The 18,743-nt window shown below is 42.5% G+C and overlaps 1 protein-coding gene across 2 annotated transcripts in view; it reads left to right on the forward strand.

The window, feature by feature from the left end:
* Nucleotides 1-6,988, forward strand: part of ERICH3 (glutamate rich 3) — a 104,894-nt gene extending 97,906 nt beyond the window's left edge. For both annotated transcript variants that reach the window (XM_064493450.1, XM_031465392.2), the window contains 2 exons: nucleotides 1,749-4,112; nucleotides 4,801-6,988. In XM_064493450.1, coding sequence (XP_064349520.1) covers nucleotides 1,749-4,096 — 2,348 coding nt within the window. In that variant the 3' untranslated portion in view covers nucleotides 4,097-4,112; nucleotides 4,801-6,988. The remainder of the gene's footprint in view (nucleotides 1-1,748; nucleotides 4,113-4,800) is intronic.
* Nucleotides 6,989-18,743: the final 11,755 nt, after the last annotated feature.

The raw sequence follows: 18,743 nt of genomic DNA on the forward strand, positions 1-18,743 counted from the left end.
GTAACCATAAGTTTGTTTTCTGTGTCTGTGAGTCTGTTTCTGTTTTGTAAATAAGTTCATTTGTCTTTTTTTTTTAAGATTCCACATGTAAGTGATATCATATGGTATTTTTCTTTCTCTTTCTGGCTTACCTCACTTAGAATGACAATCTCCAGTTTCATCCATGTTGCTGCAAATGGCATTATTTTATTATTTTTTATGACTGAGTAGTATTCCATTGTATAGTCCTTTTAATAAACATGAATTATAATTGCAGTGGAAAAAAAAAGTCAACACCAACCCCACTGATAGACCTGAAATGTCTGTTACTCCTTTGAAAGAAGGCATCAAAAGTTACCTTTCAAATACATTTTTTAAGGGAAATCTAGTATCAGCTGTTATTGTCTTACTTCAAAATGGCTTATAATAGCTGGCAAGAGGCCAGGGGAGGGCAAGAAAGGACAGCCACGTGTGGTGTTAAGGAGGGGAACGGGAGTGACAAGACAGTCCTGGATGGAGTGTCAGAATAGGGACGAAGTGAGTAGGATCAAGGCTCTAGGTTTCTGGGAGATTGTTGGTGATGGGGCGGGGCTGAGATGGCTAGTCTAAAAGGGAAGCCAGAGAAAAACACATGAGGAAGACAATGTGTAAGTTTATATAATTTGGAGGTTGACACAGTGGTATGATAACTTATTTTATAGCACCTAGTCTGTGTCTTCTATAAATAAAAAAGATTAAATTAATAGTATCGAGATGACCATTTAGAAGCTTTTACCTTCCTAAGTATGATTCTGCAGTTGGGAAATATAAATTCTTTGGTTATTTGGCCTGACATGCCTTTATTTATTTTGCATGGATCATTGCAACAGAAATGCATGTATTTGCTAAATAATAAGAACTCCATCTGAAGTCTTTTAAGAAACATTTTGAACTTGTATTCATTGAAGTAGGATTGCTAGTACACCCAGATTTGCAGGAAATTATGGAGGAGAACTTATGAAATACTTCAAGAAGTTTATTTATGTTGAAAGTTATCCCTGACTACAAAGTCCTGTCTTGCTCTGTGATCCTGTTTTGCCAAAGGCAAATCAGCTTCTGAACATAGATGGCAAGTATTCTGACCGATAATACAAATTTGTGTCTTTAGTAAGAAGTCTTACCTTGAGCTCCAATGTTCTTTGATGACTAAATCTAGATATAGCAGCTTTAAAATGTGGGAGTCATGTATGGGATAATGATCAGCTCACACTGTATTATGATTATGCTGCTAAATGCCCACATGAGTCAAGAAACATAGGTTGAGAACAGGCATATTATGGTGCTACAGGGAGCAATGATGTCTAAGAAGCACTCACTATTTTCCTTAGTGCATAATTCTCCTGCAAGTTCTAATATTTCAAATGAAAGTAGGAGGGATGTGTGTGTGCGTGCGTGTGTGCATGTGTGTGTGTGTAGAAGGTGAGAGGGGAGAGAATGATGTTATTATTCCAAGACATGAAGTTTTTGTTTGTTTTTAACATTTCTGATGATCAGTTTTCCTTGACTATCAATGTGTCCGTTAAATTCGATAGCACTTCTTTCCTCACGAAAAGCTGTTATTAAATCACGGTGCATGTTACAGTCAATGGCATAGAATTGAGGATGTTTATATATAATATCAGTAGCCCCTTGATATTATATATAAATATCTCTTATATAAGATTATATGTAATATCTTTCCTCCCTGCACTTTGATTAAAGTAACCTTGTTTTCTAACCTTGTTTTATAGCACCAAATAGGAATTTAGTGGTGGAGGAAAGGGCGGCATTCAGCTCAAACAAGGAATCCAAGCAAGTTGTGTCACAGGCGTGTACACTGGAGAAGAAGGAAGCGGTGGAGGAAGATGAAGTTCCCCAACCCAGGGATGCTGACCCAGAAGAAATAGGGGACATGGTGCAGTGGGAGAAAGCAGGGGCTAGTGAGAGTCCCCTGGGGCAGTGGAAGCCAACAGCAGAGCTGCCAGGATTAGTAGAACAGTTTATAGAGGAAAGAGAGATCCCTGAGGGCAGGGCAGGTGGGGCTGAGGCGGAAGCAGAGGGGCATGGAAGGCTGGATAAAGAGGGGTTAAGCCCCAGAGGGCGAGAAGCAGCAAGAGGCTCTGGAGGCCTGGAGCAAGGGGCGGCCCCTGAGGAGCAGGCGTGGAGGCAGACAGCGCTGGAGACGGAGAAGGCAGCTTCTGAAGGGGAGCAGGTTTGGGGGAAGGCCGTGCTCACAAGCGAGGCAGCAGCAATGACCTTAGAGCCTGTCCAGGAGGCAGCAGCCCCCAGAGAGGCAGCAAGGCCGGAGAAAGAGGAGTCTGAGAGAGGGGAGGCTGTGAGTGAGGCCGGGTCTGAAAAGCCAGGTGTGGAGGACAGCGAAGAGGAAGTGTCCACAGACCTAGAGGACGTGGGACCCGTGGAAGACGCTGCATCCGAGAGAGAGGATGGTTTAGAAGAGGCAGTACTCAGGGGGGAGGCACCAGCCAGAGAGAGGAAGGCCGTTAGGGGCACGGGAGCACCTGGGAGCTCCTGGACCTGCGGGAAAGCCCAGGCAACTCGGATGGGCGTTTCGGAGCACAGCCTGGAAGAACTTCGTAAGGATGATGTGGGAAGGGAGGAGGCTCGGCCCGCGGCAGAATCTAGCAAGGAGGATGACGGGGAAGACCTGTTACCCGAGGAATTAGACGTAGCAGGGGAGAGGAGGAAAGCTGAGAGGCCGAAAACGCCGCGGGGGAGAGTGGAACCTGAGAGAGAAGAGGTGACCTGGGCCCGGGAGCTTCAGGATGGAGGCACTTTAGAAGGAGAGCAAAAGTTGAAAGGGAAAGAAGGGGGACCCGCGAAGGAAGCAGGACCCGAGGAGGCGACGCAGCCCCCCCGGGATGGAGTAGGATGTCACCCTGCGGATGAAGCAGCCCCCGGGGCACCTGAACGAACGGAAGACACACGGCCCCAAGGTGAAGAGCCACTGGGAGGGAGAGAGGCGACCATGTTTGAAGCAGCCCCTGGATGTGAAAACGTCATGGTTCTGAGGAAAGAGGGAGAAGGGGACAGACTGGGAGGAGCCCCAGGCGCAGAGCGCAGAGGCAGAGCAGAGCCGCTCTCCGGGGAGAACGAGGCCCCCGCACAGCGGGACGGGGGGCCGGGCCCGGAAGCGGGGGGCGCCCTCGGAGCCCCCGGAAGCCCGCCCGCAGGGGAGGCGCGGGCGCCTCCGGCCGCGCTCACGGCTGCAGACCAGGCCCGGGGGTGTGCGGCCGAAGGTGCAGACGGCCTGGCGGGCCGGGAGGGGACGGATGAAGAAGGGCCTTCGCAGGGGCCAGGCGGAGTGGCGGTCACAGCGAGGACCCAAGATGTGCTCCAGGGAGATACCACGATGGCAGACACGTTGAGTGAAGAAGTGACGGATGCGCATCTCGGGGAGGAGGCGGATAAAGAGTGCCCTCTGGGGACAGGGGTGATGAAGGACGGGGACGCAGAGCGCGCCGGGAGCTTGCGAGCAGCAGTTGTGGCTGAGGAAGGTCTCGGAGCAGGAGGAGTGGCAGAAACGGTCGCAGAGAGGGAGGCGCTGGCAGATTCCACGACAGCCGAGGGCAAAACAGAAGCAAGTACAGCCTCCTTTTCAGATGTTGCTGGGGAAGAAACTTGGCACAAAGTGGGTGAGTTGCTAGGAAAAACGGCAGCTGCAGGGAAGGCGGCTGCAGAGGAAGCAGCGCTGGGCAGGGAGCAGGCGCCAGCGGTGGAGGAGGTGACAGGGACTTGGGCTCCGGAGGCTGAGGTCGAGGCTCCAGGGGAGCCTTCAGACCTGGAAGAAAAGACCCCACAGCCTTGGCCGGATCAAGAGGGAGGGGAGGCTGAAAGCACACAGGGGGCAGAGTCGCTGGGAGAGGAGGCAGGGAAGGGGAGCCGTGCTGGCGGGCAGGAGAGGGGTGCAGCTGAAGAATTCAGACTAGGATTATCCCAAGACAGCAGGGCAGAGCCCGGGAGAGAGAGTCGGCAGGACATGGAAACACACCCTGCAAAGCCCGATTGTCCAGGAACCCAAGAGAAGCAAAGAGAAAGTGAGAACCCAGATGTTTCCCTGAACGACAACAGGAAGGCCTAAGAGACCTTGGCTGATGGTGAGTTGAAGCCTAACCTGTTTGCAGGATTAAACAGACACCCCTCCTGAAGTCCCCTCTCATTTGGGCTGGCTGGTCCTTTTATCAGTCCTTACACACCCAAACACACACATGCATGCGCACACTCTCTCTCTCTCTCCAATTTTGGGCTGCTGAACCTCAAGCTCAAGGAGGGGAAGGAGTGGACACCAGTGGGTAGAGGGTGGGGGTGGGAACAGAGCCACACAAGGACCCTCTTCTATTCCCTTGGCAACTCTAAGTCATATCCTCTGTCTTTCCAAGCACAGCTCTCCGAAGCAGCGAGATCCCCATCTCCCGTACAGGGCCTGGAAGATGGAATACAGAGGAGAAAGTGCCACCGGGACAGAAGGAAATGATCAAACTTGATTCCAGAATTCATTTCCCTTTTAGTGTATAAAAGGATGGCTATGATTATTTGCCCTTGAATGGACACTATTCCTTAGTTTAGTGAAGTTTTATATATATATATAATAAATATACTAAAATATTTAAAGTGTATTAAAATATATGTATATATGTAAAATATTGAAGATTGTAGCAAAAGACCAAAATTATTTCTAGCATTTCCTTGTGTTCCTGCTATTTCTTTGATGCCGTCCTAACCTTAATGCCTGGTTTCTACTCCCCTAAGCGATTATATTCATAGTTCTATTTTATTATTTTTCAGGATATTTTCAAGATGTCTTCTGGAAGACTTAAAGAGCAGAGAAGGATTCACCTGAGCATGAGCATCTCTCCTGGACTTTAGATTTTAATCTTAGGGAAAAAAAAACCCCTGTGCTTGTCTAGGCCGTTTCCCAATCTGCCAGTGCTGGTCTGCAGCACAGTGAGCCCCTTGAGAAGATTTGTGCAGACCCTCATTGGGGCACAGGCTCCTAAGGAAGCACTGCGAGGCTGCTACGTATTCAGCATAGTTAACATGTCTGTGTTCAAATCAAATTGATAGTTTTCAAATGTTTGACTTTTACCAAAGAGTACCTGAAAGGCTCAGTCCTGACATCTAGGGTTTGTTTAAATTCCTTTTTATTTATAATCATATATTAGTCCCAGTTTCATTCATGAGAGTTTTATTTAAAAATCTGTAGTTTTGTCTGTGAAAAGTCCTTCTACATACTAAAGATTGCTCCAGACCTGTGAGTCTTTCCAGAAAAGGATTCCATGGCATGTCTACTCACTTACAGTTAGAAATAGTCATTCTTTCTGTCTGTGCCAGATGACTAATTCTAAGTGTTAATCTTTTGTCTTTGTGTGTTTCCATAGTCTTGCCTTCTGAGGTAGACTGGTAAATGTTTGTGGCACTTCACCCCTGGGCACCTTATTTATGCGGCCACTCAAACTTAAATCAACATAGTCAATAATTCAGCTGAGTAAAATGAGTAACAGTCATTATAGCAGGTAAACATTGCACATCAGCCCAGATGCCAACATTCTAGACTCTAGGCTCTTTGGCTGATGTCATTCAATGGAAAAGAAACTTGGATTAAGTTAGCATGCTACTCACCTTCCCGAGTTCTGTTATTTCAAACCTGTAAATTAACCTTGCATTGCGTTGCAAAACAACAGTCACAATCATTTTCCAAATCACCCCCTCCCCCGTATCACCAGGAGTAGTTGTGCATCAGTGCGCCTGTGGGATTTTGATTTCCTTGTGACATCATTGTTCCTATACCAGTACCCGAAGGGCACGTCTATTTGGCCATCTTTTCTTCACGTGAGGAAGTGAAAGAAGATATTCTAAAGCAGTGATTCTCCAGTCACACTACACATTAGCCTTTCATGGGGCACTTTAATGATTGATTCAACCCCTGGCCCCACCCCAGGAATTTGGATCTGATTAGTTTTAGATGGGTGTAAGCCATCAGTTTTTGTTTTGTTTTGTTTTTTCATTCTTCAGTTGATTCTACTGTGCAGCCAAAATTGAGAACCGCTGCCCTGATCATTAATACCATCCATGCTGGCTGCCGTATGTCCCTAGGGACTCTGTATTAGCTATATAGGCCTGTTTCATTTTAATAAATAAAGGAGTCATTCAACGATTGAAGCTATAATGGACCAGTGGTTCTCAAAATGTGGTCCCTTGATTAGAATATCAGCATCATCTAGCACTTGTCCAAATACAAATTCCTGCCCTCATCCCGTACCTATTAAATTAGAAACCCTGTGCGTGGGGCCTAGCAATTGGTGATTTAACAAGCCCTCTGGGTAATGCTGATGTACACTATGGTCTGAAAACTGCTGTCACGGACTATTGATTATTTTGAGGATTAGTCTCAGCAGAAAATGGATTGCAGAAGTGTACACTTTCTGTCTCTCTCCATCCGTCTCTTTGTCTCTCTTTTTCATTTTTCTCTGAGAGGTGGTACTCACTATAAAAGTGATGACCTCAACTTTAAACTCATTTTCATCGTGACAGTAATGACGTATGTATGAATTCCTTCAGCCCCAACCCCTGCTGAGGACGAGCATCACTCACGGCACATCACAGAGCTCTGTTATCTGTCTTCTGTTTTATGAGTGGATTTCATCTACATTAGATCCAACTTCATTTATTACTGAGCTGCATTAATGGAGTTCTACAGTATTTTTTCGCTGATCTCAACCTCATTGCTACAATGCACTTTGAATACATAGCACCTTACGGGAAAGATTGTAAACTTATTAATTCTATTGAAGAATGAGTTTTGTACAATGTGTTAAATGGAAATTGCATTGGATTATTCTTATATTTAACATATTCTATCAAAACATTCTGTAAAATAATTCTACAATCTGCATGCGAGTTTATGTGAAATTCAGTGTTGTGATATTTTCGTGAAGTGAATTCTTTCTCTGCAAATACTATGTTGATGAAACTATTTGTATGTTCAGCTGAACTGGTTTTTTCCCCCTAGTTTCATTATTAAAAGCATAAGTAGACCATATGCTTAAAGATAAGACATGAACGGTCCTTCATAAGTAAGATTGGACTTTTAAAATCTTTTTTGTCCTTTCCTTACAAAAGCTAAACTCCATAGAGTAGAGCAGAGAGAATTATTTTCATTGGGCTGTATTTTTTAGTATATGTGTTTATATTGACTGTTTGCATTCATCTAGGTCTTTCATATACATGGAATAATATCAGAGGGGAAAACTGTTATCACCATTTCTTAGATAAGTAAATAGAAGCTCAGTTAAGTAGCTTGTCTAAAATCATGGGCAATCTCAGATCTCACTCCAAACTCTGACTTTTTTTTTTAATCACATACACTTTCTTCCAGGAAGAGGAATATTAAGTAGGTAAATAGATACTAAGATACTTTATGTGAATCTCTATGTATTTTTGTTTACTTGTAGAAGGTAAAATCAAATCTCATTATTATACCCTGTATTAAGAAGAGGGGTATATTTCCAGCCAGTGTCAAAGAATACGGTAGATTATTTAAATAATTCAAGAGACAAATAGACAACCAAATTACAGATAGGCAGAGTTAGGTTACTTGAATTCCTTGAGTTAAACCTTATCTATGACTTTGTAAGTTTTGGTGTTGTAGATTACAATTATACTTGAGTTCCTTAAAACACCTAAGATCAATAATTTGGCCACAATTATTGCCATTGGAAATGATTATTTGAGAAAAGAAAAGAAAGCTGTAAAAAAGGTTCATCTAGCATGTGAAATATTCCACCGGCTTCAGGGACAGCCCAGGCGAGGACACTTCTGACCTTGGGTAATATTTTCTTTTGGTCTTCTTACCACCTGATTTTATCATTTGAAAGGTGTTCCCAGATACCATGGCCAGCAGCAAGAGGTACAAGAGAACAGGGAATAAATACAGTTGAAATTCTTTAAAAGTTCCCCTCAAACTCACCCTTTTTTTTTTTTTGTTGTGTTTTTTACTTCCTTCTAATCTCATGCCCTGTATAAAACCATGCTTTTCAAAGTAACAGAAAACACAAACTCTATGATAACATGCTGCATGTTTGAGAATGCACATTCCCTTTGAAATTCCTATCAGAAGTCTCAGGCTGTTTAATAATCTGTGCAACACATGCCATATTTTGGAACGATGAGAATCCCCATTTTTTAATCAGGGAAAATGAGGTACACAGAGGTTCCTGAGACAGATACATGGGTACCAAATTCTATAGAAGACCTTTGTCAAATGTTTCTTAGTCTTATTAACTATCCGATTATAATTAAAGGCCAAATGATGGAAACATTTATAAGAGAAATCTCGAGGTTGTTCAGGAGCTTGGTACTAATGTGATACAGAGACCCTCAAGCTTGTGTAGGTCGTACCCCTGAGGGGAGATGAAGTTTTTCAAGAGATTCACTGGCAAGGCTACTTCGCAGATGTCAACCTCAATGCATGTTTTGTCATAAAATAGACTTGTGTGAGAGTTAGCCTGCAGTCAAGATCTTTCCTTTTGCCAATTCCCCACTTTCTCTTCATAATAGAGGCCAACTTTTCATCCATTTAATAGTTTTACTGTGTTGTCTCAGGGATGTCACAAGCAACAAAGAAACCATTTGAAATATAGTGTAGGTATTGAGAAAAGGGAATGACCTTAAATGACTGGTTAATAAATCCTTCTGCAAGTCAAGTGGTTTTCAATTCTTTGTTTTCCAAAAAAAAAAACAGATGAGGACCTAATTGACTTGTCAACTGATAAGCCACTTAAATCGTTTTTGGTATTTTATCAGTTTGTGACTTTTGGTAAATCGCTGAGAGTTCAAAGTAGAGCATTGCTGCCCAGCAGAACCAAACTACTTCCATTCCCATCTGCTTATTTATGAGAAATGCACAAGTGTGGTGCTTGTACATCCGCACAAATGAAACAGAAAAGGGACTAGCACTGATGTTGGACACTCTCATTCTAGCAGGAAATAATATTTGCTCACAGATACGCAAACTAATTAAAAATGGTCATCACTGTCTGAAAGATGTGTTTCTACTTTTCATGTGTAAGGTGTATCAAAATTTGTAATCCATGTATGTTGCTGTGATCAAATGTAGATTCCTAATTATTGCACGGGTAGCTCAATCCGGAAGAAATTCGCCATATAGAACCTCATAGTCAGAAGAAATTTTTAAAATCAAATTTTAATTTATATAATGATTTAGCTGCAGAGGAGTATGATAGGGTGATCAATAAAAGACTTTCAAGCATAAAAATGCACTGCAGGAGGATAAAATTCTGTCGGCAAACTGGAATGAAACTATAAGTTTATTAAGGGAAAAAAAAGTGAGATTTCCTAATGCTAAAGAAGAGTTGAGTCACGTGTGTTTGAAAATGGTCAGGCACCTCAGGAAACACTCCAGAATAGAGGTTTTTACCCACATTTATTGGTGTGTGCTCTTGGGAACATTGCCAAAAAACCAGCCTCTGTGTCCCAAAAGACGATTTCAGACTAGGAGACAGGGTTTTGGGAGTATCAGAAAAGAGCAGCTTTGTTGCTTTGCTAGACAAAGGAGAGTCACAGCCTTAGAGACTGTGACCCCATCTTGGAGTTGGGGTCTTGGGGTTTTATAGTAAAACTGGATGGAGCAGAAGAGTGATAATCAGGGGCAGTTTGTGGTGCTGCCTTCTTCTTAATCTTGGTAAGTCCAGCTGGCGGCAGGTCTGTCCATTCTTCTGAGGTCTTAGTTTATGGGAAACAGTTTCTGGGTTAGAGAATGTATAGGGAAGGTTGGGGGCTATCTTAGCAAAGCAATTGAGAGAGTTAACAACAACAAAAAAGAAAAACAAGATGTGTCAAAATGAATCAGTAAATAGCCTTAGCATCAGGGAATTATTAGTTATGTTAGCTAGATTTCTGCTTTCTCAGGAATAGCCCTGTGGGGGACGCGGAGGGAAGCAGAAATGGGGTGAGAGAAGGTGGGCTGGGAGGCAGCTGCCCTCGAGCCTGCGTCCCCCCAAGGGGGAGCTCTGGAGCGCTCATGGCAGAATGAAGGCGAGGGGGCCAGGTCTCTGAGTCCCCACGATAGACCAGCCACTGGACATTGGCTGCCTTCCACAGAGGGGGCCTAACCTTTGACTAGGCAGCTCCCTTCAGTCAAAAGCACCTCCTGTGGAGAGACTCAGATGTGCACCAGCAGCAGACCCCACTCCGGGCAGCATGAATGTCAGCTGTAAAGGGAGTATCGTATCGGGCTGTCACGCAGCAGCATCCATTACCCGGGTAAGAGTGATATCAAATTGAGATGGCATTTCAACTTGGGGGGATACATTTAGGAAAGAGATATAACCATTTTCTCTTAAATCATTCCACTTTATAACATGCTAGAAATTACATCCGTAACGACTATTTAAACGTACGAAAATGTGTAGATGTCGGGGTAAAAATGTGTGCGTGCACCGACAGTGTTTCAAAGCTCTCTCAGCGGCAAGGGAGCAAGAGTATCTGCAGCGCACTGGTGTAATGGACAAGGAGAGCAGCTTTCTCGAGCTGCGAGGCATGGCAGCTATCCCAAGGGAGTGCAAAAGTTTTTATTAATGTATAAAACTTATTTGGGCTGCATACTATGACAGTGAGGCCCGTCAGGAAAGTAAATGAGCGGGCCCCACAGCTTGTGGATGCCTCAAGGAGGAAGTCAGAACCCCAGCACAATGTCTAGCTGTCTCTAGGGAGGGAAGTGTGCCCTTTGAGTGTGTCTGGGTACACAATCAGGGCAGTCAACAGCTGTGCTCACACAGCAACCCAGGGCTGAAGAGCAGGGGTCAGCACACTTGTTCCACAAAGGAGCAACCAGACAGTATATATTTTAGGTTTTGCAGGACATACACTCAAAAATACTCAATCCTGAGTATTTTAGGGCAAAAGCAGCCACAGACAATACTTAAACAAGTGTCTGTATCTGTGTTCCAGTAAAACTTTATTTACAAAGGTGGAGTGCCAGATTTTGCCTGAGGACTATAGTTTGCCAACCTGAGGTTTTAAAAAGCAATCAACTTGTATAACCGTGTAAACTAATCCTCACGCCCCACCCCCCTTGCCCCGTATGCCACCGACTTTTCAGTTTTCCAAAATATGCCTAATCACAACCGTTTGGGAAAAACTAGCACAAAGGAACAAATTGCGCTTTTACCCCTTGGTGGAGTAAGATGATTTACTGCAATGTTTCTCCCCTTTCAAGACTATTACTACAAAGCTTCCTTTTAGCCAGGTTTTCAGTCCCTCCTGCCACACTGCCACCATCTCCTCTGGTGCATCTGCTAGAACGCAAATGTGAGATGTTGTGAAGACGGGAAAAGGAACTGTAGAGTTCTGACAATTACATTTCATGGAACACAGGCTGACTCGTTCTGCAATAAAATGTCAGCTCCCTGAGAGAAGAGATGTGGTCCGTTCGAGCCCCTGTTCAATTCCCTGTGCCAAGAACAATAAATATCTGGTAAAAGAATGATTACAAGAACTAAAATGCAAAGGTGATATTGTTATATGTTGTTCTGAATTTTTTAAGCCTAAATTGAATTGGTGTTGATAGGATGCATCGAGTAGCTGGCTTTGCGGACTGCAGAGAGAGTGACAGTTATTTTCATAAAATAGGGACACCAGAGGTCAGAGATCCCCAGCACCTCTGTGGCTGTCTGACTGAGAAAGCAGAGACCCAGAGGGTCTGAGGAATAGGCTACACACCGGTTAGGGACAACGCAGGAGTGCAACTCCTATTTTTAGAGTTTATTTCACTTCACAATGCGGCTTCTCATTAGCCAGATTTTCTTTTTAGAGTTACAGAACAGCAATTTCTCATCAAATGCACTCTCCAAAACTTGGTGGGTTTTTTTTTGTTTTTTTTTTTTGGTTTGGTTTTTAAGAACAGCTAATTTTGTTCTTGCTTTGCAAACACTGAAATACAAGTTTTTAAATGAGGCTTAAGTGAAACATTTTAGTTGTCTGAATTACAGATGTGCCGAGGTTTGTCATTGCCTGTTTGTAATCCCCACTGAGAATGCAAAGGTTTGTGGTTAGAGACTGCAGAAATTCCACATACTAGTTATTTTACTACACACACACACAGAGTTAATTAATTTAAAGAAAGGAAAAACTTTTGAGAATGAATGGAAACTCTCCCCACTGAATGAATCATAATGTTAGTGGCTCCCTCCTTAGCACAGAACTTTCCAGTAGAATTCAACAAATCACAAATCTATCTAAGCATATACAAATGGGCTTAACAAACTCAAATCTAAACCACTGGTTCTCAAATCTGGTTGCATACAAGAATTGCCCTGAGGAGGCTTCTTGCTGGCACTCATTTAGAGGAAGTAAAGCCCTTTATGCTGAAGGCAGGCATGGTGCCATCTTCTGGATCATCTTCTGTCTCCTCCACCTTATCTGCTCAGGGCTCCCTTATCTAACTACCTAACAACTCTATACTTGTCCAGTTCATGCCTGGAAAACAGGCGCCTATGTCGATCCCAAGGGGTTGGGAGGGGCTAAATCACAGTCTGTTTTTACCTTGCCCCCCCAGAGTTAATGTCCAGGAAAAATCAGCGTACAGAAACAAGAATTATTTGAAAAGAAGCGAGGAAGAGAAAAATAAATTAGATAAGGACAGCCTGAGGGAAAGGGGTGGAAAGGGCCAGAGGCAATCTCCATTACACCTTGCTGATATAGTAGTGGTTCTTTTCCACTTACACATTATTATCACACGCACCTTGCATTGTTCTTATGAGGTGGAATCTAGTTGCAAACAGGACGATAGCGCAGGTACAGTTGGCCCTCTGTATCCATGGGTTCTGCATCTGCAGATTTAACCAACGCAGATAGAAAATACATATTTTTAAAAATTCCAGTTTCAAAAAGCAAAATTTGAGTTTGCCAAGCAGTGGCAACTATTTACATAGCATTTACATTTTATTTACAAATATTTACCTAGCATTTACATTGTATTAGATATTATAAGTAATCTAGAGATGATTTCAAGCATACGGGGGTGTGCGCGTAGGTTACATGCAAACACAACACCGTTTTATATAAGGGACTTGAGCATCCTTGGACTTCGGTATCCGAGGGGGGCTCCTGCAACCAATGCCCCTCAGATACTAAGAGATGACTGTATTTTTTTATTGAGGTAACATTGATTTATAAATTATATAAGTTTCAAGTGTACAATGTAAACAAAGAGAACAAAAAAGTGTGTGTTTCTCATCATCCCAATATACAAAGGGTTAAGCTGCAACACACTGCAGTTACTCAGCAACGGTGTGCCCTGAGAATTCAGGCTGGGAGAAAACGGATCCCTAGAGAGTTAAGAAGCAAATTGAATATTGAAATATAATAATTCAATATTGATTTTGAAATATTTAAAATGAATTAATAGTTAAGCTAAATATGGCTAAAAAGTGATATAAAATTGTTAAAACTTACTATTTAGTATGTCACTGGTATCCACAAAAACTTTTTGACATTTTACTGTAATAGGTATAAAATAAGAATGAAAACTAATTGACTATGGTGGGGGGAACTGAAGTATGAAAACTACTTATACAGAAGCTAAACTGAATTTCTAAACTGTGCCAAAAACCTAAGGTATATGTACCTGTATCACTTCTATCAGCATTTAGAGTGAAGAAAGGGTCTATCAGGCTCCACAATGAACCAAGGAGGATAATACAACAGTAGCAATTATCGCCAATAGTATTAAGACAGCAAACTCTCTTGTAAAAGCAAAACAAATTTAAACGTGTATGAAAAGAGAGATGCACAGTGATGCTGTATTTTCACTTATTACTCAGCACATCTCCTGACCCACCAGACTCCCAGTCCTACCGACATTATATCTATTTCTTCACTGTGCTACCAGGCATGTGATTGTATTAAGTACTCCAACACCCCTTCCTTTAACTACAAAACTGCAAATATATTTGCTCATTTTTGATGGTCCTGTGCTGCTTGCCAATTTTTTCCTACTTTGTGACTTTTTTTTTTTTTTTTACAATTTCTTTAAGTTCTTTATATGTGGCTGATTATTCTGAAACCTCGTCTTCTAACACCTGATAGCTTCGGTGGTCTGGATCTGCAGCTTGTGATTTCTGCTGACTTCATTCATGGGGGTTTGTTTCTCACTTGTTTGTGAGTATTGAGTTAATTTCAGTTTGTGAAAATCCTTTCAGGATCCAGTTTAATGTGTTAGTTCTTTAATGAATTTTCCCTTTATCGTTGATGGAAGGCTTAGTCTCCAGTTTCAGTATTAATATCCCATTGCCCTCAGGGCAGCCTTGCTTTTCCCTTGTGCTCACCTGATCATTGATAGTTTTAGCACACCTTTTTTTTTTTTCTAAGTCTTTCCTTATTCCTTACAAGTTCAGCAACAAAGTAAAAATTTTAATTTTATGCAGGTTCTACTTGCAGTGGGAAAGCCCTTCAAAGTATCAAGTCCTTGTATTACAAAAGGCAGACTTTTGACATAATCTTCAAAGTAATTACATCATTTAATTGTAAAGTAAGAGAATACATTTTTTTCAAACAATCATCGCTCCAAATACCCACGAATAAGGTTTGGATTGACTGTGAGGATACTAGCAATGGAGACCATTTCTCCACAACTAAAGTGTCTTAAATGATGGTTTAACACAATTGTCTTAAAATGCTTTGAAGAGATTTTTAAATTGCGATGCTCTTGTTATTGGCATTTAACATTGTAATGCTCTTTTTAGTGGCATTTCTTCCCTTATTCCAACCCCAAGGAAGAGTTCACATATGGGTCAAGGAAACAACTAGGTTGTATGAAACTTTTGAGTAGAGAAGCAAAGAAGTTAAGCGTTCTATATTCTGAGTACCTCATTTTTCAATTTTTTTCACTCTCTTGTAATTTGTTCACAGCAGCTGGTAAAATACGACGCACTCGGGGACTCCCTTCTATGTAGAGTTAAGTAACAAGCCCCTTTAAAAAGAGGGAGCAGACCAATGTCAATTTCCGGGTTTCCGAGGTTGCACTGTAGTTATACAAGATGTTCTATGGGGGAGACGGGGTGACGAATACACAGGACCTCTCTATACACGATTCTGCAAATTCCTGCGAATTGATCATGATCTAAAATTAAATATATATATATACAGCAAAGTGGAAACTACGGGAAGGCCTAGAGGCAAGGGAGGATGAAGCAGGCAGTTCCTCTCTCTGACCGGGTCTTAAAAGAGTGGGAAAAAGGGGCTCTGTGTGACACACTCCTGGTTTATCTTAGTTCTCCAAAGGCATTGTGCAACAAAGCCCTAACTGATGATAACAAACATTCGTTGCCTGCTGAATACTCTATTATGAAATCCCTCAGCCACCCAGCAGGGTGACCGGCATCTGTATGCGGGCACAGAAAACCATTCATCTTCTCCCCGGAGACACAACTAATAGCCCCCTTTAAATGCCTGGTGGGTTTTTTTTTTTTTTAAATAGTTATTAATGCCAGGTTGACAAATAAACACCATAAATTAGCACCACAGGAACATGAACTATGGAGTGTATAAAAATAAGAGAAAACATGACTTCTAAGGCAGACTATTTAAAATTATACGGGGAATAGAGGATCTGTTTTTTAACCAGGCTGAGAACACTGAGAACATTTGTAAATACTCTTGCTTGTTGTGCAATATGTCTTTGATTAATTGCAACATATGCTTACACTATGAATAATCATTTTTGATACAGTAGTAAGACATCTGACAGAAAAATTGCAAATAAGGAGGTGTTTCTCTGTGACTCTTGAATTGTATTAATATTTTAAATCAATTAACAACTTAATGGATAGTGTGGGAGAAAGGAACAAACTAATTTAGCTTCAGGAAGCAACTTGAACAGTTTTCACTACTCACTATTTTACATTTTGCAGAATTTCCATTTGTATTAATAACTTATTACTTCTATTAAACATACATTTTTCCCTAAAGCCTAATGTTTCTTTCAGTGGAGACAAATTAACTAGGACAGCCTTTTCTTAGCTGGCCAATTATTTTAATTGCTAGAATCTTTTAAAATGTGCTTGCTTTGCATAGATTTGACCAGTTGAACTTGCCCCCAAAATGCATTGACTTTGGAATACAGGAGATGGAATGTTTTTGGTGAATACGTGGATGCCAAAAAACGGAGACATTTGGGGTTCTGCAGTGCCGAGTAGTAGACTGACAACCCCGTGCGTGACTTTACTCCATTGCTTTTCATCCTCGTCTTTGCCTTCAACTTGGTGCTTTACCAAACCAGCCCTCTTTTGTTCATTTCAAAGTTTAGCTTCCTTGTTCTCTTTGTGAAGAACTATGGCTTGAAGGATAGGCAGGCAATTACTCTAAGGAGGAATTATAACATTGTAGGTGGGGCTCTGCTATAACCAAACTTGAGCTTTTCATCCTTATTCTTTTAGTACTGAAAAAAAATTCCTGAAGCCCATGTTTAATGAGCATTGAAGAGTTAAAAGCAAAAGCCATGACAGAGCATTTCATTCTTTAGACCTCCAAGAAAGGGGGGACGTTTGATTAAACTGAAAGAACGAGAAGCACCATAGAGACAGACTTTGAGGGGGTTAGTACCGCCTCCTGGCAATGCGAGGAAGCTGGTCGTTTTCATGCAAATGACAGAATTTCCTGAAGGGCACGTGAAAAGTCACAGCCAACTTGCAGACAGGCTCTGAACACGCAACTAGGCAGGAAAAAGAATACCCGAAATGAAGAGAAGGCTAAATAGGAATATACGAATAAAGTAGAAAAATGAGTAAGCAGATTGGTAGAGAGAAATCACAACAATCAAAAAAACAGAGAGGAAAAAAATTCAGAAATTTAGAGCAAAGGGAGCAGATTCATAGTAACACAGTGCTACTGTTACTGGCGATAAGGCTACTTACAAAGGGCATAACCAGGCGTAGGAGCGCTGAGTTCAACATCCTGCACAGAACACACCGAGAAAAAGCGGAGATCGTGTTGAACTAACTAAACAAGGAGGCCGTTAGGCTAAGGTGGTTCTAACTCCTTCGCAGCCTGTATAAGCAAACCAAATCCTAAACTTGCAACAGCCTCAGGGTTAAGAAGTCACAACCTAAGGACAGCCAATCACAAACAGCCAAGTGGGCTTTCCCAAGGCAGCAACCCTTTAAGCTATAGCCAATCAAATAATTGCTTTGTTTCTGTTTCTTCTCCTTAAAAGTCTCACCCCTGGTTCCTGCAGGTAGAATGCACCTAACCACTTCCTATTTGGCACTGCCTATTTGCTCAAATAAATTCTTAAAATGTTTAATATGCCTCAGTTAATCTTTTAACAGAGACAACAGGAGAGTCAAAAGGGGCTGAAAGAAATGAGGCTAAAATGATGATCCCAGCCTAGCAGTCTACAGAATCCCTTACTCCTTTGTTAATTCATCCTTGCTCCTATTTAATTATCCAATCGCTCACTCCTTCACTCCGCAAACCACTCCTTACTAAGGAGGAACTACTGGTAAAATTAAACTCATCTGCGTACTGTCTGTCCTAGCTTGGTCTCACTAGAAAGCAGAGCTGGAGCCAAAGCTCACGTGCTGCTACTTCTTCAGGGAGTGCAAGCCCGTGGAAGCAGGAACGAGGACAGAGGGAGTGAGGAAGGGAGGAGGCAGAGCACAACTGCCAGTGTGGTGTTGAGCTGGACGCTGTTTGGTATCAAGGGCAACTGACTGTCAGTCTTACTGAGCTGCCTTCTGAGGCTCTAAGAATGACTGTGCCTCAAGACATTTGCTATGTGGTAGAGAAGAGGGTATGTATCCCCTGGCCCTGATCTCTACTGGTCAAAGATTTACTCCATACGTTCACAAGTGTTAACTATCTGGTTGAGCTGCAAAGGCCGCCAGAACCTGGGACATCTCTCCTCAAGGCAATAGCGACACCCTATGGCAGTGATCTGGGGTGGTAGGTGGGGCACAAGGCAGCAGGGACCAGGCCCGATATGGAAGGAAGTTGGTTATGGTGATGGTGGGTGACTCAATGGCCAATGGCATGGGTGAGACCAAGAAGGTTTGAGGTGGCATAAAAGAGGTACCTAATACACGTTCCTTGGAGACATTAGTAATTAACTATATTTAACTCTACTGCACTGCAAATTTGGTTATAATTTTATCCATGTTGTGCTTTTTACGTTATTCTCATATTCTTTTTGTTATATAGCCTCAATTGCAGGATGCTAACTTAGGGTCTATCCGTCTTACAAACACTTAAATTTTCTCAAACGATAATCCTTTCATTAGCATCCAGGAAATAGCCCTTGGTGTTTGTCTGATTCCTCTCTCAGTCGTGCTATATCAAGCCTGGTTGAATGCTATGGGACATTGATCACGTGCCTGGCACCATTGAGACAGGAAGGAAGGGGGCAGGGCACAGTCATGAAAGGAATGACATAGCAGTTAGCACCAAGATGGCGAGAAGGCGACTCCCAATAGACCTTGAGGCCCAGGGTGGTGGGAGATTTGACTCTCAGTAGGCCTTGAGCTTCGTTATACATTCATTGTAATATATTAGCATGGTAAATGGCACTTCCACAGGTGCCATAAAGTTCTCAGGCTAATCACAAAAGGTCAAAAAGTGGCCGGTGGCCCAGTTCTTGGTAATCCCAGCCCCTTCCCCGAAGTAGCTGAAATAATCCTCCCACTTGTTAGCCTGTGACGCTACCGAGCCCATAA

Source organism: Camelus dromedarius, chromosome 14, assembly GCF_036321535.1.
Source record: "Camelus dromedarius isolate mCamDro1 chromosome 14, mCamDro1.pat, whole genome shotgun sequence".
NCBI classification, from domain to species: Eukaryota; Metazoa; Chordata; class Mammalia; order Artiodactyla; family Camelidae; genus Camelus; species Camelus dromedarius.